At 40.2% G+C, this 27,401-nt stretch overlaps 1 protein-coding gene across 4 annotated transcripts; it reads left to right on the forward strand.

Annotated features, from left to right (window-relative positions):
- The first annotated feature begins 3,370 nt into the window (after positions 1–3,370).
- Positions 3,371–26,207, forward strand: bcl6aa (BCL6A transcription repressor a). Of its 4 annotated transcripts, XM_086046230.1 has the most exons (11): positions 3,371–3,502; positions 3,611–3,706; positions 12,905–12,988; positions 16,421–16,592; positions 17,106–17,327; positions 18,246–19,193; positions 20,387–20,565; positions 21,225–21,392; positions 21,981–22,111; positions 23,409–23,546; positions 23,833–26,207. In XM_086046230.1, exons 2-11 carry the CDS (start codon positions 3,679–3,681, stop codon positions 23,974–23,976), a joined length of 2,214 nt encoding a protein of 737 aa, XP_085902356.1. In that variant the 5' UTR covers positions 3,371–3,502; positions 3,611–3,678; the 3' UTR covers positions 23,977–26,207. The 4 variants fall into 4 exon arrangements, with proteins under 4 accessions (XP_085902356.1, XP_085902355.1, XP_085902357.1 ...); XM_086046229.1 differs by lacking the exon at positions 3,371–3,502 and having other exon boundaries at positions 3,506–3,706; XM_086046231.1 differs by lacking the exons at positions 3,371–3,502; positions 3,611–3,706; positions 12,905–12,988 and adding an exon at positions 14,886–15,035.
- The last annotated feature ends 1,194 nt before the right edge of the window (positions 26,208–27,401 follow it).

Here is a 27,401-nt window from a genome sequence, read left to right on the forward strand (position 1 = left end):
AAGTCATTCATATAGATTTAGATCCTTCAATAACCATAGCATTTTATTTTCTTACTAAAACTAAGTATTTACCTTGGGACTTGGGGATTCAAATGAATGTATGGACACACACATTTATCTGGGTTAATTTCGACTTTCTGAAACAAACCCAAAAAACTGTTAGAAGGAAAATATTGGTACAAAACTGTCATTCATCCCCCAGGAAAGTGTCAGACCGCTGGTCTGCGCTGTGCCCCGATTGGTCAGTCAGTGTTTGTAGGAGGTGTGGCCTAGTGACAGATCAGTTCTGACTCACATCTGACTCTCAAGAGGATTCTAGTGATGTTTTGTGTGTGTGTGTGTGCGGGTGTGGGTGTGTGTGTGCGTGTGTGTTGATTTGCAGGGAACAGTGGCAGGCCGAGAAAAACAAGACTTTTATAGCAGACAGGAAAAACAAGCGTGTCTGGGAAGCACATACGGCACCTTAATTAAGAGTGTAGATAGCGCAGATTAGTCTGCAAGCACAGCAACCACGTTAGCGGTGCGAGTCACGCCAAATAAGGAGCCAACAAAAGTAGGCAGCAGGCAAGCAGAGTGACGACAAAAAAAAAAAAAAACAATGTCCCAAAGCCACTCATCAAACAAGTTGGCGTCTTGATGGAGACCCCAGATTGCGCTAATGAATTCTAATTCTTGTGTTTGAGCATGTAAATCAAACAATCCCTGCCCGGAGCTAGCGCGTTAGTTAAACGTGGTGTCATGCACAAACCTTCAAAGCGCTTGCAGTTTTGTCATTGTTGCCCTGAAATCGGTTGTGTTGATGTGCCATGAAAAAACATTCCGACACGTTTGAAAACCCGACACTTTCACTGATTGTGTGGAGAGGAATTTTTTGGGACATTTTCGTGGAAAAAAACACTGCTGAAGCGGAATCAAGCTATAGCCTCATCAGAAATCTGCGTTGCCGCAGTTAAGCCCCTCCAGCATTTTATTTGATATTCTAAAGTATATTTATAAATTATTTTCTCAGCCCCCCATGTATCAGTCAAGCCCCACTTTAGCCCTGGGAGAGAAAAAATCCTGGAGCCGTCCCTGTCCACATCATTGCGCCCCCTGCTAGTCTCATGACGAGGATCCCCCGCAAAGGCGTAAATAAATACATCAGGCCTCCCTGACCTCACAATATGGAGCATCTCCCATTTGATCCTTCTTTGAAAGAATCCTCCTCTTGATGCCCCTTTTTCGTTCCTTTGAAACGACATCAGATGACAGCATAATCCCACCATCATTATCAACATCAAAAATTGCGGCAGGCTAGCTAGCAAGCTAGCGGGCGGCCACGCGTCGCCTGTGTGACGGGATGATATGGATTATGCCGGGACAACCGACCTTGCCCTCCCGCTTGTTGCTTGTTTTTTATTTTTTTATTTTTTTTATGCCTGCCAGTGGCACAGCAGCACTCGGCCAATAAAAAGCCAAATAACCCGCCTGATGATTAAGGTCATTCATGTAAGCCTCAAACGGCATAAAATGGGGGTAGTGATGCGTAGATTTTGTTGTAGTTTCCTCTTCAGAAGGTCCTTTTGATCCCTCTTTTTTTTTTTTTTTAAGTATTGGTATTGGTTGCCCCCGCAACACCCCCCCCCCCGCACCCCAAGCATTTTGGGAAAAAAAGCATTTTGTGCAACTCAGAGTGAAAAATGTACTTTCTGAAGTAATGTAGGTGGGAAAAACAAGTTTTCCTCACCTGTTGTTGGCTTCCACGTGTCTGTCCCAAACATGGGAAAAGGTTTTAATCCATCACGTTTATCCCGGGATGACCAGGGATCTGATAGTGAATTTTCCCGCCAGCGTCCCCCGAGGGCTCAGCTTGGCTAGCCCCTCCACAGTGATGGAAATGTGTTGGACTAATTTGTTTTAAAACGGGATTGGCCCCATATTAGTCCACTCATCCATCAGATTATCCCCCACTGGACGGTAGCATTCTCTCTAATGTCCGCATCGTCTCTTTGGGTGAGATTATCCGCACAGGCAGTGGGGTCATTTCAAAATCAGGTGTGAACGACATCATGTTAACTAGGAACGGTTATGTTCAAGATGTTAAGGTGACACTAACAACCAGAGCTGGGCATTTTACTAAAAATTGAGCGTCCGTTATTCGTCATCCATCTGTTACCCTTCCGTCGTCCGTCATTCGCCTTTTTTTCAGTGGGGAGAAAATAACAACCGTCTATAGGTCGGTCCGCCTCTAATTTTAAATGGCTATCCGTTGGCGAGTCCGACAAAACTTTCACTCGCCCGCTCGCTTTGAACAGAAAGAGTGACTCACTGTGCCATGGAAACAGTTCACAGCCCTGGTCCATCACTCGAATCTGTCCCACAGGCAACTGGAACTCACTATTGTTCCTGACGGTCATCGAAGCCCCGCCGCGAAAAATAGACTAATGACGGACTACAGACGACTGACTGATTAAATAGAGGGCTTCCAACTCTGCTTAGTCCGTCTATTTTAAAATTTTTCCCATCATTCGTCAACCGTCAGCAAAACGGGCAGCCGTCAGTGACATCACATAGGAGGAAGGCTAACAACTCTGCTAACAACAAAGCAAAAAGCAACAGGGGGCAGTTAGATTAGTCGGTTGGTTAGTTTGTTGCTTGGTTTGCGCAAGTTGCGCGCATTCTCCTAACGGATTAACGGTGCGGGAAACATCTGGATAATAATGCTCATCTACTCAGACCGATGCACATGCGCGACCACCAAATGTCAGCATACAGTATTACAGTCCCCTAGTTTGCTAGTAAATTGGTTGGTTGGTTGGCATTTGTTAGTCATCTTTCACTAAATTCTTTTTTTTAACTTAACTAACTAGCCAATGAAGCAAATAACTAACAAATGGGCTAGCCAACCAAATGTGCTCATTACGGTTGTGAGGTCCAAATGTCACAACGGTATTCTCAGACGGACCAACGAAATAACAAATTGGCTAGCAGACAGGCTGATGGATTGACTAACAAACCAATTAACCAGCCACCTTCGCGAGATATGTCAGTTTTGCAAGAGTTTGCCTTATCTTTTCAACATCAGTGACGTATTTCTCCCTCAATTGTTATTCGAATTCCGTTTTTGTGTGTGTGACCTTCCCAGGTTGAAGTTGTGACATCTGGCGTGATGCAATAACGTGATACCCCTCCTTCCCTTCTCCCCTGCGGACAAGTTATAAAGAGCAATATCTGCTTCCACAGATTGAGCTGAGTTTAGCTAGATTAATGCACTCAAATGTTTGTTGTATAAAAGCTGTGTTTATCAAACAATGTGTCTCTATGGCAGATGGCTCATCATCTCTGGACGCTCGCTCGCTTGCCATGCTAAAGGCACAGCTAGTCTGTGTGTGTCCTAATGGGATTGGAGACTTCTTCTTTCCAATGAATTATATGTAGAACAAGTGGGATTACTTTAATCTCTTTTCTGCCCCTCCTCCACAAAAAAATCAGAGTTTGTAACATTCATGGGAAAGCCGAGCAAGTGAGCACTACAATCTCTATCTCTGACTTTTCCAAGAGATTTTTGCGTCCTTCCATCTCTCTGGAGGACTTGATGATAGCTTTGTCCTTCTCACGTCTCCACATCTAGGAGAAGTCAAGTAAAGGTTCTTACCGTCGACTGGTGGATTCATTCAAGATTGAAGACCTTTTCCCAGCATGCCTCACTCCCTCCAGAGGAAAAAAGGTGAGATGGCTTCTGGTTCCACAATAAAAATTGTTCATCGACTGCCGACCCACCAATCAACCAACTAACTAGAAGATCAGCTAACCAATCAAATTTGTCTGTCTGTAAATTGGTGATTCAGTCGGTCAACCAAACTTTTTTCAAGTTAATTGGCTTGTGGATTTTTGGGGGGATCGTTTGTTCCTTCATTTGTTAATTAATTCATTGTAGTTAATGAAATAACTGACTAAATAAACAACTGGCTGAACAACAATCAGCCACCCAGCCCATTGGTTGTTAACTTGTTTAGTTAAACCTAACCAATTAAACATTACGTTGACTAGCCAACCAACTGACTAGCTAACTAACCATCTTAATTTGTTTGTCAGTATTTTTTTTTCGGTCGGATAGTATTTTTGTTAAATTGATTGGTTCGTTGGTGGGGTTTTTGGATGGGGCGTTGTTGGTTGACTTGTTCCTTTCTAGCTAACAATTAACTATGTCAGTCTACCATTGGTTGATTCAGTTACCAACTTTGTCCCTCAGTCCATTTTTAGTTGGCGAGTCAGTCTTTTAGTTAGTTGGTTCGTCAGTTAGCTTAGTTTTAGTCAGTTCATTGTAGTTAAGTAGATAACCAATCAACTAACCAACCAACCTACCGATAGTCCATTAGTACGTTTGTGAGTCCGTCGGTCTGGTCAGTTGGCCAGGCCATTTGTTAATTAGATTTCTTGTTTAGTTAGTTGGTTTGTTGGTTGGTTGGTCGGTTGATTTGTTCACTAACTAACTAGCTAACTAGAAAGCTAACTAATTGAGGAACCAAGTATCACATTTAATTAAACAATAGATAATGGATTAGCTGGCCGTCGAACCAACCTACCAACCAATCTACAGTATATCATCATCATAGTTAGTTAATTGGTTTACTTGGTTGGCTGGTTAATTCATTTCTTTGTTAGTTGTAGCTAGTTGTAACTAACTAACTAACTGGCTATCAGGATTGACTGACTGGCAAACTTTGTCTGCCAGTATGCTTGTTAGTGGGTCTGTCATTTGAGCATTCTGTTTTTTTTAGTTAATTGGTTGGTTAGTCAATTGGTTTGTTAGGTTGGTTGCTTATTTGATTCATTTGATAGTCTCTAGCTAGTTAGTGTTAAATAACGAACTGATCAATTTACGCAAATTGGCAACAAACCAACAGCTCAGCTAACCAACTAACCAACCACCTAAGCAACTAACTACTCTACATCAGTTTGTTAGTCAATTGATCAAATTTGATGAAATCAATCAACAACTAAATCAGTCAGTTGTTCTTGTTGGTCGATTTGTTAGTTAATTAAAAAAAATGTAAGTTTGTTTCTTAGCCAATTAGCAAACTAACTGTGTTGCAGTGAATCCATAGAACTGCATGAACTTGAACAAACAAAATAATGATAATAACAGGAATGTATCAAGTTAGTCAAATATGATATGAAAGAGCCACAAGTAAGCATAAAGGATCATGCAAAGTGTCTGCAAAACTGAGACCTGAAAGTGTACTTAACGTACCACTAGAGAGCACACGAGTGGCACGTGTACCACACTTTGAGAATCATTCCATTAGATAATTCACCATGTCAACTGGACATATGCACGCATCATCTCCATATCAGCGGAGAGTGGTTTAGGGATTGAGTTGATCCTGGTCAATCCCCCTGGTGTACCCGCGTGGGATTGAAATCTAGTAATGTACTGTACAATAATTCCTTCTGCAGGGACAATACGCCGTTATGCTAATGAATGTACAAAGACACCATTGCAGATTCATTGGGATTACACAGACCGCGACCTTTTTAACGTTCCTGAAGTTGAGTTGCGAGCTTGGTCAGAGAAGGAATTTAACTGGTAAATCACAGTAACACTGTATACCAGGGATGGGCAACTTGAATGGAGAGAACCACAATTTTTCATCAGCACTACACATTGGAAAACGCACTTGCAAACCAGATGTATGATAAAAAGGCTATGTTAAATATGGACAAAAGACATGCATTTGTCCGCTTTCTGTTGTTGTTTTTTTGCCAAGGCAGAGGGCTCTTGTGCAGAAAAAATAATTCAAGAAGCCATACAAGTGCTGAACAGCAAATCAACATCAAATGCAAGAACTCATTTTTCACAAAAATCAACTCACTCTAAATTTAAATATGATTGAGGCACTATGCTACTATGCTAATGCTATCCTACATTTCATTCCAAATCTGCAAACAATTATTAGGCCTACTCACGTTGTCGTATAGTCAGTTAGTTAGTTAGTTAGCAGAGCTGGGCAGTCCGTCCCTGGGCCGGACCGGTCGGACCCTCCCATTTTTGGGGCGGAGGGGTGAGGGGATGACAAATTTTTAAAAATAGCTGGACTAAGCATGGCCGGAAGTTGATTTTAGTCCGGCCCACTAATCGGCCCTCATGCGTGTGACGTGCTCGCGAGGCAGCCAAAAATCATCTCAGCCTACTCGGTGAAAGGCTTCTTTTTAGGCTTCTTTCTACTCCCGCGTCGGCGCGAGCGACAACTGCTGTTATAGAGATTGTGGTATTGCCCCCCCCCGCACCCTTTTGTAATGGTATGTCCCAGTTGCAGGTGGGAGGCGCGGGTTACGTGATGTGACGATAAGGAAATACAAACACGCTCGAGCGCACGTTGCTGTCTCAAGTGCCCAGTTCTGTTAGTTCCTTAGTTAGTTGGTTGGTCCTTCATTGTTTCTTTCATTGGTTTATTCTTTAATGCGTTATTTATTCCATCTGCCAGTTTTTTCTTTAGTTAATTTGTCAGTCAGTGAGTTCATCTGTCCATGAGTAGTTAGTTAGTTAGTTAGTTAGTCAGTTAGTCAGTTAGTTAGTTCTCTTTCATTATGTTAATGTATAATGAGTTATTCTCTGTGTCCGTTTGTGCACTCATCGGTTAGTTTTTTGTTCATTAAGTTCAAAATTTTGCTCATTTATTTGTTAGTTCATTTCTTCGCTAGTTATTTAGTTTGGTTGTTTTGGCTTTTATATTTGCTAAAATAGTCTGCGTAAACACACAGCAGTGACAGTTTCTGTTTCTATTGTTTCCTATGGGGCACATGATTGATGTTTAGATGAGTTTTTTTCCTGGCATGCATAAATGCATACTTGAACCATGATATGAGGAAGGTTGGTGAAAATGGGCAGGGTTTGATTTTCACTGGCAAAGAAATGAGAAGTTCTTGTTCACCTTTCCTGTGAGTTATCCTGCAAGTTGCATCCCGACTGAGCGAGAAGGCTCACGGTGTGGAAATTCCAACTTTGCAGGCCACATTCCTGCTTAGCTAAAAAAAATACTTGATTCCACATGATTTGTTTTCCCGAAAATTGGAATCAGGGCCAAGCAGTGCCAAAAAAACACCCAAAAAACCACACCCCTACTTCGACTTCTCAAACCTTGGCTGTTTAAGGTTATTCAAAAAAGCTGATAGAAAGCAATAACATTGATTTAGAGTGTGAATAAGTTGCACATATGATTTAGAGTCATACCTGCACGTACGCTACTTTGGCAAAAAAACAAACAAAAAAAAAACAATGTGGGCCGCCTGCGGGCACACAAAAAAGCTTTGATGTGGCATCGGGGAATTTCTGTGTGAGTAAACTGACAAGAAAATACACAGAAATCATTTTCACTTGCAATTAATTCTCATTCAATTGTCATGAGTGAAAATTAAAAAAAAGGGTGGTAATAGATGATATGCAGTCAAATATATACCGATTAACCACAACAACAGGTACACATGCACAATCAGATTCAATTGAATAACAAGCCTTTATTTTATTTATGAATTTAATTTTATGTATAAACGTGTTTTTATTATTGTATTTTATACTAATTTTACTAATTACGTTTTCTTTTACTTTAATTGCTGTTTCTTACCGAAAGCAGTTTCCAAAATATGTACATCCAAATTGTACTATAAAATTAATTAATTAATTAATTAATTAAATAAATACATACATAAAATTGGTTTTTAAAAAGTAAAAATACTAAACCAAGAATATATTGTAAAAAATGTAAATAATGTCCACTGAAGCATGTGTCATTCTTATTCTAATCCTATTCTTACACTTATTCTTGTTCATATTCTTATTTTTCTTATTATTATTATTAGGATAATTGATATATTTTAAATTATTTTAATTGTGCAGCTTTCTGTAGTGTATGATTGTGCAAAATCACACAGAAAGCAGTTTCTAATATTTTTGCTGCTTTGTACTTACTCTATTCGATTCTATTCCAAAAACTATATTTAGCGCTCTGGAAAAAAAAGAAAAGACCATTGCAAAAGGATCCATTTCTCTCATTGTGCTATTAATTTGTATTTGTTTTAGTAAAATTAGCATTTTTCTTTTATACTCTTTTAAATACCGACGGCATAACTCACAAAGTTCAAATACAAATATCGGCATTTAAAGCATAGAATAATAGCAATAATAATTTCCATAGCTGTAAGTAAGTGCTCATTTATAAATATATACACTGTATGCAAGGTGATAGTTCAAGTGCAGCCTAACGCAAGACAAATGATGATGATTAGGATCACGACCGTGGACATCTGCGGTGGTCTACCAGGGCTTTTTTTTTTTTAAAGTGAAAGTTAACAATAAGAAAAGAAAAGAGTTTGAAAAGAAAAGAAGACAGAGGAGGAGGAGGAGTAGCTGTGTCGCTAACAGTGCTAACATCTCTGTGTGTGTTTGGGTGTTACAGCCATGTTGCATCATGCTGCTCAGAACAAAAAAAAAACTCTTTGCTGACAATGAACGCTCAAGTCGGCACAATTTTGCTGCGAAAACCTCAGACAAAAGTGAAGCACTTTGCAAGTGAGGCAACCTCCGGGCCTCGGGCCTTTGTCACCCGCCGTCCGCGCGCCAAAAAAAAAAAAAAGTAGTGACGGACTTTTTACGCATTTTTTCCTTTTGGGCAGACCAAGTCAAGGCGGCCTTCAGAGATAGTATCTGTGCCTTAACAGATGGGAGCACAAGGAAAGCCGGGACAGAGGTGTGAAGTTTAACGCTATCTGGCCTTGTTGCGTCGAAAGCAATTGTCATGGTCCCATGACTCTTTCATACGAGTGTGTCACACTGCATGAGAGCATCATGTAATTATCTGATCGTGTAGTATAGCATAGTAATAGCAAGAAAGCAGGTGAAGTTTATCACCTCACATCTGTTAGGTCTGCCTGTTATGTCGAAAGCGATTGTTGCTGCCTGACATCCATTGTATAAATCACACCCAGATGCTGCTGTCATCCATACTGCGGCTAGCAGGGGGATAGTCAAAAGCTATTCAGATATTCCCAAAACTACTCTACTTCAGAAAATGCACTCCAATTTGGCACTTTTACGCATGTGTACTCCCAACGTAGATAGGACGGACAGACACAGGGAGACAGGACGCACTATCCAAACATGACCCTTTGACGGCAATATGCTATGACGTGTTTTTGACTCGAATGGGAAAATTCTGATTTAGCGTTCAAATTCAACGACCAGTTCGCTTTTTAATTCGACTCTCCACCGATTCGTGCACAGCCCGTAGTCACAACAGATGCTGGTGTTGATGCTAATATGGAGTATGATTGCCGTAACAGAGGCAAGTTTGAGAATTCTAGTACAATTAACGCTATTCATGTCAAGTTTCTGCATCTGTTCTTGTTACCAGCTAAAAGCCCGGTCTGCCGGGCAGCGGCCAGTACCCTCTTTGAAGTCTTGGAGGAGTGAGGTTGTACTAACGTACAATCGCGCAGCTCAAGCTGACATCTGTTACACTGTTACCGTCACGGAAGAAAACACCGAACTTCTAGAGCGGGCGTCTGCGCAAAGTCAAGGAAAGTCTATATGGAACCCAATGTTAACAAGACCTTGATTCAACAGATGCCTTGGAAAGTAATAAAGGTTTACCCGTACCAAATACTTCAAGCGGAAGATAACGATGCTGAACAAGTTGAAATCGGTTTGGGTAAAGCTTTATGACTTTCCTGGCTTTGCGCAAACGCCTGGTCTTAGGAGTCTTTTCATCAGTGGTGGTAGAACAGGCAAGTCGATGCCTGTTTGAAAGGGGATAGTGGAAAATCGGAACGGGGTGTGAAGTTTTTAATACGATTCTGAGTAATAATCTGTTACCACGCTGATACACCAATTTTGCCTGATCTCTGTGTGAAAGAGGCCGGGAATTTTCCGCTAGTTTTCCGTGTCGTTGTTCTTTACCGACACTAAACATTGGTGATGACGCAGTCCTGAAAATTTCCCACCTCGTGGGATAGTTTGTTTAATTGTTTTTACCTGTTTCCAGCTAAAAAACATGGCAATGAACAACTTTTTTCGCATCTTCGCATGACGATGTGGTACAAAAGAAGCGGGCAAACAATAACACCGATTCCAAAAGTCTTGTTATTTTCTTATTTTACGAAACACAATCAAAACTATTTTTTTATGATCTCCCACCATCTGGGGTCGATTTGTTTAAATGTTTTTTTTATCCATTTCCAACGACGGTAATAACCATAGCAGTAAACGTCCCTTGAAGATGTTTTTTCACATCTTGCCAAGGAAGTGGTAAGCATGCAATACATCACACAGTTATCTAGCATTTTTAAAAATTGTATTATTACATTTTTAATTTAAATGTAAAAGTTTGTTTGTTAGTTTGTTTTCTTGCCTTCTGAGGTATTTTTTCAAATTCATTTTCAAGCTAAAAACCATGGGAGTGAACATCACTTGAAAGTGTTTTCTCACATCTTGACAAAAGAGTGCAAGTATAATAACAGTGATGCCAAAATTATATATATACTGTATTTTTTTTCCAAAAACACAAAGATTTTTTTTTTTTAATGTTTTCCATCTGAGGTAATTTGTTTGGTTGCTTTTGTCTATTTACAGCTAATAACAGGGTGGGAAAAATATCTTCAAAGCGTTTTAAGAGTCCAAACAACAACACCAAAACCATTTTTTTTGTTTTTCTTTTCATCCTTAATACAAACAAAACTGTCTTTGATGTTTTCCTGCCTTCTGATTTACTTTGTTTTGTAGTTTTCATATTTCCAGCTAACAAGCAGCCGTGGTAGACGTTTAGGGTTTTGGCGTCTTGGCGATGAAGAGGCATACAAGAACAAGAACAGTGCAAACAGCAACACTGATACTAACAATTTTTGTTTTTCATTTTTTGGTTAATCTGAAATACAAAGCATTTTTTTGGTACATCTTGTCTCACCTTCTGTGGTAGTTTGTTTCATTGTTTTTATCCATTTCGAGCAAACAAAGTCCCTTGAAATTGTTTTTCCTTGCTGTGGCGAGAAAGCGCTACAGAAGAAGAGTCGTCATCGTTGTGAGAATCAATATCCCTCACGTGCCGCCACACTTGCGGTGCATTATGCATCAGCATGCCGGGAGAGCAGCGCCTCGAACATCCCCCGAGTGGATGGAAATAAAGTTGACGCTGCTCTTTGTTTGCACTCTTAATTATTTTTTTTTATTTTTTTTTAGCCGCCTCCCGGGTGGTTTGTTTACACCTGCAGTGATTTTTTTTTAATGGCGGGGGGTGGGGGTGTAACAGCGGATATAGATGGTCGGATGCTCCGGCGTTCCTCAAGGGGTGAAAAGCAATGTCAGATGCATTACGGCGGCGAGCGTCACGATACGAAAGGGTTAAACACAAAAAGGGAAACTGCAGGCGGCGTTGATTTGGGTCACGTCACGTGGATGCTTAATGAGCGGCGGAGCTCTGCTCACGTCCGTTGAATAGCGTTTATCGATCGAGAGCTTTCGTCTGGTCAAAGCAACTAAATTGATCGTTTTCAAGGTCCAAAAAGCGTCAAAATATAATAATAATATTAATAATAATAATAATTATTATTATTATTGTTATTATATATATATATATAATGTAAAAAATTAAAGTGCAAAGTGTACAAAGTTTCACAGAGTACACTTGAACAAAAATTATTTTTTATTTTTTAAGTAGAAATAACAAATGCAACACATTCATCGTAAAAAATTAAAGTGCAAAGTGTACAAAGTTTCACAGAGTACACATGAACAAAAAATATTTTTTATTTGTTAAGTAGAAATAACAAATGCAACACATTCATAGTATAAATGTTTTATACAAAAAAGTAAATAATAAATATTTTTAAAATCTATACATATGAACATTTTTGAATAAAATAACACTGACTTTAAATAACATTAAAATCTGAATATGAGAATTATATTTCAAAAATAAGAAATGTTAAAGAAAATCCATGTCTCATTTTTTTTTTGTTTATAAATAAATATTCCCTGTCCAAATACTGTCCACTCCAAAAGTATTGGAATGGCAAGGTCATTTCCTTTATTTTTGTTGTATACTGAAGATGCTGAAGGTCTTACACTGGCGAAGTCAATCACCGGACCCAAACCCAACAGATAGCATGCATTTTACCTCCTGAAGAAGAGACTGAATACAATACAATATAATTTGGGAGAAACCCCCAGAAACAAACAAGAACTGAAAGATTCTGCAGTAAAGGCCTGGAAAAATATTTCAAACGAAGAATGATGCAGTTATTGCAAGAAAGGGTTATGCCACCAAATATTAAATACGTTTAATAGTGTCCAGTCCGATACTTTTGCTCACTTTAAAAGTGGGTGGCTTTGCACAAAAGCTGCTCTGTCCTGAGTTGATTGATGATTTCCGTTTAACATTTTTTCCTATAATGCCACGGGCTATTGACTTGCGCATGTGTATACCCTGTGGCATTATGGGGAAAGCACATAAAATTAGGCACTGCAGAAATAATAAAACCATAAAATGATGCATAAACAATGTTTACTTAATTTTTGAATGTTTTGGGATAATAATGTAATAATAAAATGCCCTTTTTTATTTGCGCACAGCAGCACACTGTGGCATTATGGGAAAAAATGCTACGTTTGTAGCATTTAGCCTACAAGTATGTTCGAACGTATTCACGAGTACGCTCAAATGTCTTTGCCAATCAAAAATATTTACTCCGCATTGGTAGTTTGGAGTTACACACTTCCGTACTCTCCAGCAAATGGAGTTAGTCCAGTCGAGTTCTCAGTGACTCAAATGTACTATCTTAATTAACAATTTCTTGTTGGTGTGTATTATGGCACTAGCCGATGCATTTTTTGATTAAAGTAACATAATGTGGTGGTATTTTTGTGACTTCTCAGTGCAGAAATTGTCGCTTCTGTGCCAGGGAGTCAACAAGGACGGGGAATCCCTGCTTTGGAATCACCACAAGCAAACTTTCCAAGGTGAGTCAGCGGCCACTTTCTACAACCGTAGCGTTACTGTCGCTCAACAGCTTGGCCCTGACGCTCATCGTCTTCTTTCAAACTAAAAACACAAACAAGTTCAAATGGTGTTTTGTTGTTGTTGTTTTAATGAATCAGCTTATTGTGAGTGAGAAACAGCACGTGTCCTCCATTAGATGTGCTTGTCACGGCCTGTCATTTTTGTCTCGTACAAACCAATTCATTCTGCTTTACGTCAATAAGAGAAAGAAATTAATAAAACTAAGAAAAATAAAAATATCTTTAACACATTAAAAGGCAGTTGAATGTAAAAATGTTAAAATACAATACAATAAAAACAAATACTTTAGACTGAAAAATATACAATACAATTTTAAATATATATACACATATACATATATATATATATATATATATACATATATATATACAAATTTATTATAAAATATTAGACTCTATTAAGTATTTATAAAACAAAGTAAAAGGCAGATAATAAAGAATAATAAAATGAAATTAAAAAAAAAAATAAATAAATAAATATGAAATCTAAATAAAATACTATAAAACTAAAAAAAATAACCTAAATACTTATAATTAAACTTATAAAATAAATTATAAAATATTAGACTATACAAAGTATCGGACAGGCATAAAGGAAAAGCAAATAAGGATATCATAACAAAATAAATAAAAATAAAACATATACAAAAATCTACAGAAAAATATTTTTTTTATCAAAATATCAAAATGAAATAAAATTCAAATAAAAAAAAATAGAAATAGAAAATTAATTAAAATATTAGATGATTACATGATTACATGAAGTCTTGGACATAAATGCAGTGCCACAAAATTATAATACAATTAAATAATATGAGCAATGACTACAATTTAGTACATCCGAAAAACTTGGAATGATAAGAATAAATATCTACGGGAAAAGAAATGTATTTTACTATAAAATATTAAACACACACATACATACCATACATATATATATACACGCACACACATATACATATATATATACATACATACACACATATATACATATATATATACATACATACACACATATATACATATATATATATATATATATATATATATATATACATATACATTACATATACATACATACATTAAAATGTTTCATATATATATATATATATATATATATATATATATATATATATATATATATATATATATATATATATATATATATATATATATATGAAACATTTTAATACAGAATTAAAACAGGTCCTATTAACTCACAAATAATCAAAAAAATGTTTAATACTGAAACCTTTTACTCCATTACCACGACTGTAACTAATTTTTATGTCACATTCAATCGCTCGCTTTTTCCCAGTTTTTCAAACGCGTCCCAGCAAAGTTCAGCCCGGCTGCCACTTTTTTTTGTCACCGATGAGGCGTTCACGGACATGCAACAAGTACGCCACTTCCCTCATCTCCTACCAACGACATAAACATGCTTCGAGTTTGACACCAACCACGACCGCGACTAAACCAACCATCTACGCATACATTTAAATAAAAAGCGTCAAATGTGCTGTCCACGAACCCCCCACCGCTGGTGATGCCAACGTTAAGGCTCCTTAGTAGACTCTCTCGCTTCTACGTGACGACTCCCAGACACTTCTTAGCAGCTCCTCGGAGGGGCGGAGCTCACAGACGTGTGACGTCGACATACTCTGGACTCCACCAACCTCACCGGGGGAGTCCGGGCTAGCGTGCTTGTCCCGCTCTGATTATTTTACAACAAAATAGTCGATTTAAAGCCATTTAGATGTCAATTTGGTGTTTTGAGAAGACGTGGGAATGGATTTGGGGTGGGAATGTGGAAGAGAAGCGTTAAAAAATGTGGAATCGAAGCTAGAGGGGACTTTCGGCGTCTCCCCATGGCCGGGGACGTTGGTACGGTCCCGGGCTCAAATTCCGAGAATTGAGCTGGTCTGATTCTTAGAACTGGGCTTCTTAGAAGTGGTGATGCAAGAAGTTTCTAGGAAAGCGCTACCAGGTGATTTTTCAAAAATTTCATTTTTTTTTACATTATCCCTCCCCTCCTCGCCTTCTCTTCCCTCTCATCTTCCCTTGTTATTATTTAGCGGCCAACTTGTCTTGTCGCTAATGTCACCGTTTTTTGGGAGTGTAAATTTATTATGTGTGCATACTTGTTCGGTGGCGGCGGCGGCGGCGGCGGCTGTCCGGCTGTCAAACAATCGAGAAGCCAGAACCTTCTTTTCCCTTTCACCACCTCATCGCACCTTCCCATTCCCCTTCTTTCCGTGGCTCTCCGCTTCCCTCTCACTCTCCCACCTCCACCTCCACCATCAGCACTCCGCGTCTTATGTAGCCGAGATGAGACGCGCGTCAGGCGGCTGCAGCGAGGGCCAGAGCCGCTCCCCCCGACGCTCCTGGTTGTCACTCACCACCAACTTTGACTCGGGATGTTTTCGGTTTTTTTTGCCAAATTAATCATGTATTTGCTATGATTTCATGTTGAGACCCGAGTAGTTAACGTGACATTGTTGCGTGAATGTGCATAATGGTGTTGTGTCGTGCCTGTGTTTCCGAAGTGGAGTTGTCAACTTGTCTCTTTGCGTTCGCGCAAAGTGGGGTTGCGTGTGCACGTTGGATGCTTATTTTTTTCTCCAAATTAAATTTATAGCGTTGTTGTGCGAGTGTTGCCACTCGTAAAGAGATTCAATTTTCAGCCAAGTATGCATGGTGGAAAAAAATTGTGCAGAAATTACAATAAATGAATGAAGTAGAGTAAAGTCCAATAAATAGAATGCGGATAAGTGCATGGGGGCCGGGTGTAGTTCAAGTTTATCGACGGCAAAACATCACTTCAGCACGCGTTTTACTTTAAAAACTGTTAAATCTGTGTTTTTCACTCATAAAACGGTTAATGATGGGCACTTGTTCTTGGTTAAAAGAGTAAAAATTGCGTTTTAAAAGTTGCGTTTTAATAATAAAATGTAAATTGTTACGTTACTTTTGTGCTTGTGCATGTTTTAAAATGTTGTTTCTAATTTTTCTGTTTTTAAAAAATGTTTAAACATTGATGTATTAATTGCATCGCTCTAACACGCACTTTTTGCCCTGCACAACCCAATCGTTTATACGCTGTGCACCCTCACCCCACCCCTTATTGTAATTCACTTAAATAATTTGTTGTCCTCTTCTTGTCAAGCCGCGTTTCCCTCAAAGCTGCGGTTCTGGAGTAAAAAAAAAAAAAGGTGTAAAAATTTAAATGTCTCAAAGCAGCCTTGTAGTCGGCTAAATTGCGCCCTCGTGTGGCATTCAGATGAAATGCAACAGGCGCATTCAAAATATAGCTTTATCAAAAATCACATGCAACTAAAGCTTAAATGTGAATGTTTCTCCTCAACCCCTCAGAAGTCGGCAGGATGTCTTGCTTGGCCGACAGCTGCATCCAGTTCACGCGTCACGCCAGCGATGTCCTGCTCAACTTAAACCGCCTACGCAGCCGGGACATCCTCACCGACGTTACCATCCTGGTCAGCAGGCAGCAGTTCCGGGCACACAAGACCGTCCTCATGGCTTGCAGGTACATATTTAACTTTATTTCTTCATTTATCCCCAGAGGGTTCTTCAGCAAGACTGCAAAATTAGTACAGTACATACAGAAAGGTTGGAGCTGTGCCTCAGCTCAACAGGTGGGACGTTTTCAAACTGATGCTTTGCGTTATTGACAGAGCGGTATTGTTAGGCACCATCATCTAACACCGTTGAAAACAAAAACAAAAAAAACAAATGAGCACAATACCAGTTCCAAGATAAGACCAATTATAAAACAGCATCTTTTTATATTACGCTTGCAAAAGGGACTAAACTAATATTTAAGACTTTGGGTCTGTTTCTTCTTTCTGGAGGTTTGGTTTGTCTTGAGATTTATGACTTTTTGTAAGTTTGCCTGTTGTGTATACGCATGCGTTTTTTTCCCAAAGAGGGGCACAATCAGTACCTGGAGCCAGAAAGCAAAAGCTGAAAACGCCATGTAAAGAGAATGAGCGCTGTCAAAAAGGATGGCTGTGATCTTTTTGTCTTTGCCTCCACACAGCGGTCTCTTCTACACCATCTTCACCGATTCGCACAAGTGCAACCTCAACGCCATCAGCCTGGACCCCAAGGTGGACCCGGAGGGCTTTGCCATCCTGCTGGAGTTCATGTACACCTCCAGGCTAGCGCTCAGGGAGAGTCTGATCATGGCCATCATGAACACGGCCGTCTACCTGCAGATGGATCACGTGGTGGACACGTGCCATCGCTTCATCAAGTCCAGGTCGGTGAAGCAATCTCGGCACGAAGGCTCTCTTATTCGGTTCCAGCAAGCGGTCACGCTACATATCTGTCTATCGGGGCCTTTCTGTGTGGACTTGGTATGTTCCGCTATGGGTTACTCCTGGTGCTTTCCAATCAGACTTATTGACCAAAGGCTCTTGATTGGGTCCTCCGGGATGCAAACAAATACGGGTTCTGTAAAGGTGTGTCTGATGATGATGATGATGATGATGATGATTCAAAGGGCCCAATGAGGTTAATGAAGCAGAGCAGACAACCTTTTGGGGTCTTTCTCTGTGCAGCTGTCATGTTTCTAAGAGTACTCCAGTCTTCCAAAGTGAAGGACTTGTCATTTCCGGGCTTCGACTTGGTGCCATCTTGTGGCAACTTGCGGTATTTTAGAAAGCGTACAAAAGAAGCCAATTTGAGAGCTTTCAGTGAATTCGAGCAAAGTGACCCATAATTTTTTAATTTTTTGAATGAAGGAAACAAAAACCAAAACGAAAAATCAAAATAAAGGGTCAGTACTTATTTTAATTCAGTAAAGCTTATATGTTCAAGGGGAGAAGTAAAAAAACCTGTCGAGTCCTACCCCTTGGTCACTATAAAATATTGGAAATCATGTCCTATCCATACTAAGGTGGGTTATTCATAAATACATACACACATATACCTGAGCATAACCCATATAAAAACGAAACTAAAAACGCTTATTTTACATATATACAAAGTAAACGCTGTAAATAGAAACAAAAAAAGTATAAATATAAACAGACATGCACCTATTGTACACGTGTATAGATAATCATATTCATAAACTAAAGACTTCACTTTCATTTCCTGTGTCTATACTGTGAATATGCGAGGACTACTGCACCTTTTCCAATTGACAAAGTTCATGTTGTCTCTTCTCCTGCAGCGATCCAAGCGCTAAGCTTCCCAGGGATGAATTCCTGGTGAGCCCGCTCGTTCTGCCCCAGGACGTCCACGCATACCGCCCTCACGACGTGGTGGACGCCTTGCACGGCCGCGTGGCCCCCTTCCGGGACGCGCGGCCGGCGTACAGCTCCGGCATGCTCGGTGGCGTCAGCGCACCCGGCAACTACCACCTCTACGGGCAGTTCCCCATGCCGGGGTTCCCCTTCCCTCTCTGCAAGCTGACGGATGCTAAGAACGCATTCGGCGACCTGTCGCGGAGCGCGATCCACCACAAGCACCCGCACGACGCCGCCGCGGTCGGCAGGGCCGAGTACGCCCGGGCGGTGGGTCCCCCCGGCGTCCTACACGCGGCCACCTTCGCCCCCAGGGAGTTTGGGCGGGAGGACGAGGTGAAAAAGGAAAGCCACGAGGGCCTCGGGTTAGCGCTGGGCCTGGGTGGCAGGAAGCGAGTCTACCCCGTGTTGACCCTGGAGCACCACAAAGATAAAGAGCACGCCCCGCCGGCTGAGGAGGAGCTGATCCATCACCACTACCCGCTGGGGATCTCCTCCGCCGGGCGCAAGACTCTCATGAGCAGCCCGCAGAGCCCCCTCAAGTCAGACTGCCAGCCCAACTCCCCGACGGAGTCGAGCAGTAGCAAGAACGCCGGGCTGTCGCAGGCCGCCTCCGGGGTGCAGCAGGCGGGGGCGGGAACTCAAGACCCCAAAGCTCGCAACTGGAAGAAGTATAAATTCATCGTGCTCAACCAGAGCGCCAGGGAGGACGAGGCCGCCCTGAGGAACCCCGGCCTGTGCTCGCCCCAGCGCGCGGGCCTGCAGCCGTACCTTCACCCGGCCGACTCCGACAACTCGGAGGCGCAAAGCGCAAGGAAGAGCGTCGAGGATCATCCCATGCCGCAGAGCAGCCGACTCAACAACATCATCAGCGGGTGAGAAAAAGCCGCGGGCTTGATAAAATCTACTTGCTGGCCTCGCCCAGATCGTGGTTATCTGCAAAAGTAGAAATGAGCGAACTCTAACTTGTTGGAACGCAAAGGAGAGTCCAGTTTCTTCTGTTCTACCTTTCTGGTTTTTGGACTTCTACTTCCCTCTAATTCTTACGATCCACATTCTTCATAAATTGACTTTGCTAAAAAGTTCGTAAATTAGAGGAATCCAGTTGCTTCGATTCAACTGACGGGTTTCGGACACTCTGACTCCTTTGTTTTGTACTTAAACCCGCTATGCTCTCAAAAGTAGGAGACATTGTAATGTTTTTTTTGTTTTTTTCTTTTAATCGCGGCAACGGCACTCTTGTTGGTCTTTGGTTGACGGAAAACCCCTGGTTCCCTCAGTCATCCAGGTCATGGTTAAACCAAGTCAACGGTGCTCGTCTTTGTTGTTCGACAACATTCTATTTACATTTTGTGGGGCTTGACTTGCCTACCATCTAATCCTGGAACTTCAGACTTGTACTTTAACCGGCCAGCTTGTGTTCGGGTCCCACTCCGTGACCGATTTAATGGTTGTCTTGCCTTTTATGTGAGCTGTGATTGAGTGGCGACCAGCTCAGGGTGGAATCTTCCATTGGCTGGAATAATCTAACCGGCGACCCTGAACAGGATAGGCGGTATTAGATCCTTTCACCGTCAAGTTGGACGCACTTCTGAGTGACAATAGACAACAAAATCTTCACTCTCATTCGACCAAGGGGGCGCGATCGAGAAAATGGAGTCAATTCTCAACCGGCGTAGTTTGAACGTGCGACGTGTTAGTCCACATTCGACAAGCTGTTACGGGAGTTAAGCTGATTGGAAGTGAGAACCAACGCTGTCCGTAATTTGCATTTCAACAGGTAGGTTGATTGAAAAAAAATAGACATGGTGGAAATTCTGACATGGTAACCCGATCGTTGAAGGACTGTTGCTTAGAGTTAGAGGGAAGTCTTACAATCTTACAATATCCACTGGATTTATCCTGATCCACAGCTGAATTAATTTGGATTTTTTTTTTTAACTTTTTGACAGAAATTGGGGAAGAAAATCCCTGAAACCCCCTTTGAGAATATATGGCGATGAATTAGACTCCAGAAGAAAAATGGATATTTTTTTTTAACACTGATGTCTGTGTGTTTGCTCTGAAGTGCGCTGGATGGGTCTCTGAGAAACGCAGAGGGCCAGCACCCGACACGGTACCTGAATCGCCTCAACTGCTCGTCGTGCGGCGCCCAGTCCCCGCAGCACTCTGAGGTCTGCCCCTCCCGGTCGCGGCTGGGCGAGGACATGGGCGAAATGCACTCGGAGTACTCCGACTCCAGTTGTGGTAGGTCTGGGCGATTTTAATCAGTTTTATTGATTTAACTCCAGTTTATTACTCAGGATGATTTTTCTTTTAAAAATCACATTTTATAGGGTTAGGATTTCTGTAGTGCAAAAAGCTTGTTCCCACTGATGTGCGCCGCTTCTGCTAACAACATGGCGGCAAAAAGAGGGGAGCTAGTTTAAAAATGCAGTCAGTGTTGCCAACTTGGCAACTTTTTCAACCGCAATTTTTCAAAAAAAAAAAGCGGCTATATTGAGCTCCCATTATTTGCAGTAGATGGGGACCGAGCCCTGCCACGTATTGCGAAAAAAAGTCATTGACGCAAAAAGGTTTGTAATTTTTCCCCTTAACAGACACGGCTATAGCTTGACTAAATGACTTCATAATTTCTTGGCCCCAAGACGGTGCAAGAAAGCACCAAAACAATATTTCTATATTAGACATGGCTTTGTCCTGAGCGCTTTGGTCTGGGTTGCAACTATAAACGGGTTCCCTGTAATGTCATTGTGGTGTCCTTTTCTATAAGTGAAAGAAATTTAAAATTGTCGGATCATATTGCCTAACTGTTGTGAGTTGTCAATTTTTACTTTTTTTGGGGGGGGGGGGTCCGTCCCGTCATTTCCTAACTTGTGGTTTATCCGCACCTCCCTTCTGAACAGAAAACGGCACCTTCTTCTGTAATGAGTGTGACTCCAGGTTCGCCGAGGAAGAAGCTCTGAAGCAGCACGCGCTCCAAGTCCACAGCGACAAGCCCTACAAGTGCGACCGATGCCAGGCCGCCTTCCGTTACAAGGGCAACCTCGCCAGCCACAAGACCGTCCATACGGGTGCGCCCAAGCTCGGTCCTTCACGACCCCTCCCTGGCTGTGTTCCCAATGGAATTCTGCTTATTTATTTTTAATTCTGCCTGTTTTCTAAAGCTGAGCCGTGATTGGTCGTTGCCTAAGCCCTGAGTAGTTGTGATGTCATTTTCAGTCGACAGAAGTGACAAAATGGCCGCCCCCGGAGATAGCTAAAAACGAGTGGATTAACTCTTATTCCACAAACTTCCATAGAACATATTCTTGAAAAAAATACATATCTGGGTTGATATCTCCTTCAAGTCCCAGATCCGGCCCAATAAACCACATTTTGCGTCTACTTTGTTTCTTGCTAAATAGATTTGTTCAGAAAACCTGAACCAAAATCTAAAATGTTAAACAAATAATAAAAGTAGCTATTGTGTTTCACCAAACACTTTTTTAATATAGTGGACTATAGTTAGTAAAAAGTCTTGTAACTAACCATGTAAAGTATATTTTAGTCAGGAAAGTATCCCTTTTAGCGATTAGAGAATGATACCAAACACAGTCCCTGTTTTTTGTTATTTTTCAGCTCACCGCCTGTTGTTGTTGTTGTTGTTATTGTGTTTCCAGGTGAGAAGCCGTATCGCTGCAACATCTGTGGTGCTCAGTTCAACCGACCAGCCAACCTCAAGACTCACACTCGCATCCACTCAGGAGAGAAGCCATACAAATGTGAGACGTGCGGCGCTCGCTTCGTACAGGTGCGTTGTTTTTATTTATTTTTTCCTCTGCCTCACTCAAATAAAACTTTGGAGGGCATCAACGTGCCTGAACACACCAAATTTTGTGTATACTGGTGAAAAAAATGATGTACTGCAAAATATGTATTTGACTCGACCCTCGAACTTGAAACCCAGTAATTTGAAACCCTATCTTGAAAGCTTATCCATGAAACTAACTACCTGGTAAAGGACAGTCATTAGGACATTTTTAAAAACCAATTCCAATACAGTTAGGGCATCTTCAAACCTTAACCCCATGTTAATTTCAAAAACGGTCTTGAAATGCTACTTTGAAACCTTAGCCCTTGCTCGAAACCTTAACCGCTGACTTGAAACCCTGGTTTGAAACTAACTTGAAATCCAATCCTCCAGTTGAAACCTGAACCCCATCTTGAAACCCTAACATTACACCCAATCCCCGGTTTGTAAACCTTAACTCTACCTTCAAACCCTTACATGTACCCCCAACCCTGACTTAAACCTTACCTCTATAACTTGAAACCCTTATTTGAAACCGCAACCCTTCCTTCAAACCCCATGCTGATTTGACACCTGAAACCCATACATGGAAATCCTAACTTGAAGCACTAATTTGAAACCCTACCCCTCTAACTTTAATCCCAAACCGTGAAAACCTTCATTTGAAACCAGAACCCTGGCTAAAAACCCAAACCTTAACCCTGACATGAAACCTTAACCTTACATTGTTAATCCCTAACTCTGGCAAAAACCTTAATTTGAAACCCCAAGACTGTCTTGAAACCTCAACCCTTCTTTAAAAAAACAAACAAAAAAAAAAAAAACAATGATAATAACTTATTCAACAAAGTTCATTCTGTCCCTAATTTGTAATTGAAATCATTGGTTCTTTTATCTCAGGTTATTAGATTATCATTTATCTGACATGTTTCATGTTAATTAAGAGTTTCACTTTCATTTCCTGTGTCTGTACTTGATTCATATATATATATATATATATATATATATATATATATATGAGGCGAAACGTCTTCGAAAACAAACAAAAGTTACTCTGTTGCACCCCTTGGAAACTTAGAAATAATTCTCCCCTGACACCTGTTTTACCGATCAACACGAAATTTGCCGGCATTGTCTATTGTAGTCGACCACACAAAAAAAAAAAAAAACTCAGAAGAATACGTGACGGAAGTTGAACAGGAAGTTTTTGTGTGAAGCAGCCATCCATGGTTAGCTGGTGGTTTTCCTCATGACTAACTTGCTCTGTTTTTTATTATTATATTTTTTATGCTGTCAGGTTGCCCACCTCCGAGCCCACGTGCTAATCCACACGGGCGAGAAGCCGTACCCCTGCGAGATCTGCGGGACGCGCTTCCGCCACCTGCAGACCCTTAAGAGCCACCTGCGTATACATACGGGCGAGAAGCCCTACCACGTAAGTCACCATTGCATCACCATTTTTCTTATTATACATTTTTCCTGTCAACTCCTTGATTGAGAGAATGGCAATTTGCGTAAAAGTAATCAAACATTTAACAACTGGACTTTCAAAAGCTGACATAGTCCAATTAAGTTCATCTGTAAAGCTCATAGTACATTTTCAGTTCCTTCAAATTTGACCCCAAAGTCCAATATCACAAATCTTTTCTGTGTATATTATATATATATATATTTTTTCTGAGCTAGTGTTAACCTTGCGATTTGACTTTTTCTCCCTGTAGTGTGAGAAATGCAACTTGCACTTCCGCCACAAGAGTCAGCTGCGTCTTCACTTGCGGCAGAAGCACGGCGCCATCACCAACACCAAAATCCAGTACCGCATTTCCACCGACACCATGCCCACAGACCTCACCAAGGCCTGTTGAAATGGACAACGCCAAGGTGGTCAGCTTGATCCCACCCCACACCCCAAAAGCCCCCTTTGACGTGTACAATCAGCCAAAAACGCTAGTGGCCACACACACTGTTCGTTGGACTAATCAAAATGGCCGTTTCCAATGTTTTTTTGGGGTTTTTTTAATTTATTTTTTTGCAAAACACAGGTTGTAGTTTTTTCAGATTTTATGTGGTGGTAGCAGTAGTCAAGATCTGCACATGGGCCAAAAATGGTGTCACGTTCTGCAATTTTGATATTTGTAGCAAATTTTGCTGATGTCATTCAAAAGAGTAGCCTGTGTTCACAGACTAGTCAAAACTAGTTCTTTTTTTTTTTTGTCTGTGCGATTTGAAATGTTGCATATTAATAGAAGTTCTTGAGAGCTCTACACAGGCCAAAAATATTATTGCTTTATTCAGTTTTTATTATGTTGTTAAAAAAAAATCACTTTCCAATGTTTTTTTTGTGCAGTGAACAGAAGTAGCAGTTTTCTTCGGGGCACGTAAAAAAAAAAAAAATTACATTAGCCAGAGTCAAGTTTTCAACATGCGCTAAAAAATGTTTCTTGTTTTTGCGTCGGACACACACAGAGATTGCTTTGTCTCACAACGTACTTTTGACGCTAATTTAAAAAATGTCCTTACTTTTTTTTTTTTAAACATCAGGATTTTAAGCAATTTTCATTTTTTGGTTTTAAGTTTGACCTATAAAACCTTGCGCAATACAGATTTTACCATGCGTTATTTAAAGCTGACATTTTAGAAAAAAAATCCACCTGTTGCTGCACTTAACCATTAATTCCTAAACATTACTAAATATATTACATATATACTATTAAATTTCATTATTATGAAAATCTGATGTGTTAGAGAAAAAACAAGGGCAGATGTGGAATCAGCCCAAGAAAAAGCATCTAGAAAGGTTTATCTCTGATTTTAAAAAATGTTGAAAAGCGTAATGATTCAAAATACTCATGCCGCAGTGTATTCACTGGGGAAAAAAAAATCAATGTTTTCAGAGAACACAGGTCAATTTTATTCGAATCATGTTAAAATTTCATACATCAGGAGCACTACTTGAGATGGCAACACAAGCCCCAAAAAACCTTGCAAGCCAACCTGCCATTCAATGTTTTTTTTGTTGTTTTTTTTTTATCTGGCTCATGTTCAAATTTCAAATATCGGTAGCAGAATTCAAGACATCCACATGAGCCTAAACTGGTACAAACAGTTTGATGTGTACAATCATTCCTGATGCTAGTGCCACACTGTGACAAATCAAAATGGCGATGTTACGCTAACCAACGGGAAAAAAAAACGGGTTTCCACTACATGTGAACGTAGAGTCACTTTATGGTTTCTATACGTACAGAGCTATATAATTAGTATGTATATGTACGTTTGTGTGTTTCTAAGCTTCGAAAGTACGCGTATAAAGCTTTATTTTGTCAAAGGATGGAATGTATAAAAAAAGGTGATTTTTAAGGAAGAATAAAAAAAAAAATACAGTATTTTATATGAAAGAACTTACTTTTCTGGAAACATTGACTGACGAGTGGTAACATATATTTTAAAAAGAAAAGGAGTCAGCTATTCATTTTTAAGCACCATTGTGAAAAGAGTAAAAAAATAAAAAATAAAAAAAAAAATTTGAAAACTGCTTATGCATGAGCCACTCACTTGAGAGGTACAATTATAAATATTGTGACATATAGTGTGTATTTATACATATTTGTGGGATTGTTCTCTGCGGGCGGAGCAACGTCTTTGATGTTTAATTAAATTTTGATGTATTTGTATAGGTGTTTTTCTTCTATTTTTTTGGGTTGTTATTGGATTTTGTTTTTCATAAGTGAAGGTTTAGAGTTTTTTGGTCATTGTTATCGCTCCCGACGTACAGTTGTGTAATTGTCACTTTGTACATACATACACTGTGGATTCAATGTGCCTTTTCTCCACGGCAACGCAATTCATCTCTGTTAATGTACAACGCCCCACCCCTGTGTGAGTGTGTGTGTGTGTGTGTGTGTGTGTGTGTGTGTATGGGTGAATGTGTGTGTGTATTTTTTTCAATGCTTGTCAACAACCTTAAAAACATGCAAAATGCATCACTGCAAATCTTTTGGAATTGGGATTTTTTTTTTTCAAACAGAATTGAAAAACTATTGTTAAATGTCCTTTGATGTATGAATGTAAAATAAAGGTATTTGATTTCTATGTATTAACAGGAGTGGACAAACTTTTTTTACATTTGTTTTTAAACTGTTTAATTTTTAATCGCGATTAAGCGGATGAGGTCGTTGCGATTAATCGCCCCATTCTACACAAAAGCCCCAAAAATCAAAAGTAGTGTATAGCACACTTTTATTATGTATTGCCATATACCGGTAGTTGAAAGTGCTATAACATTTATTGGGCTAAAACCTTTGGCATAACTGGCAGTTAAATAAAATATTCACTGTAAATCTGAATTTAAATACAATGTACAAATATAATACGATAATTGAGTATAGTACGGTATGTATTCTTGTAGATGAACATGACACAATGACCCTTAAACATTTATGAATTCCGCCTTGAAAAATATATAGGAACCCTGTGTAACACCCACAAATATTCTCTACATATTAATGCTGCACACACTATTTCTCTCTTACATTCACACATGACAGGGTAGTGAGATATATGATGTATTGTAAATCATACCTGCAATGCTCCAGTAGCGTTTCCAACCTGTGCAGTTTGTCCATTTCAGCAGTTGATGGCATCGCAATCTTAGTGTGTGGGTTGAGGACAGCCCTCGGCGATTGTTCATTTCTGATGATGTTTTTTTTTTTTTTATCATGGCCAGAGTTGAATTCCATCTGGTTGGAATATTCTTGCATAAGCGACTCCTTCTTTTATCCATGTTCAACTTGACGTTGCTCTAATTCCGCAGCATTTGCTGGACTGTTTAAAATGGCCCACAACTTTTCTGCACTTCGCCGGGGACATTGTCAAACGCACTGTTTTGCAGAGAAACAGTGACAGAAAGCTGGAGAATGTGCGCAAAGCAGGGTCTGTGTTCGAAAGGCAGGTGTCTCGCCGCAGCAACTATATTTCTTGCAGTCTTTGCGAAGCGTGGTGACTTTGACACGTGCCACTACTGTGCAACTTCAATCAAATGTCCTGTGCACGTTTCGACATAATGTCTCTCTTCGGTTTTCATTATAGTCAAAGCATGTGAACACAGCTCACAATGTTCATCAATATAATGCACTATAATCCCGAGGTAATTATGGTTACCCAGTGACGTCCAGTAGTCCCCGGTGAGAGCAACACAAGGTGTACGTTGTAAAGTCATTTCTTTTGCAGTCCTCTCCATTTCACACAACTCGCGAATTCTTCTTGTGATGGTGCGTCTTGAGGGAATCTC

This window comes from Filicampus tigris, chromosome 12 (genome assembly GCF_054856515.1).
Source record: "Filicampus tigris isolate MCC_2025a chromosome 12, RoL_Ftig_1.0, whole genome shotgun sequence".
Lineage (NCBI taxonomy): Eukaryota > Metazoa > Chordata > Actinopteri > Syngnathiformes > Syngnathidae > Filicampus > Filicampus tigris.

Excerpts from the sequence above, each read along its gene's own strand:
- bcl6aa (XM_086046230.1), top strand. The coding sequence starts at position 3,679 with ATGCCTCACTCCCTCCAGAGGAAAAAAG. Across the intron at positions 17,328-18,245 it reads CATCGCTTCATCAAGTCCAG|CGATCCAAGCGCTAAGCTTC; the intron begins GTCGGTGAAGCA and ends CTTCTCCTGCAG. Across the intron at positions 19,194-20,386 it reads CTCAACAACATCATCAGCGG|TGCGCTGGATGGGTCTCTGA; the intron begins GTGAGAAAAAGC and ends TTTGCTCTGAAG.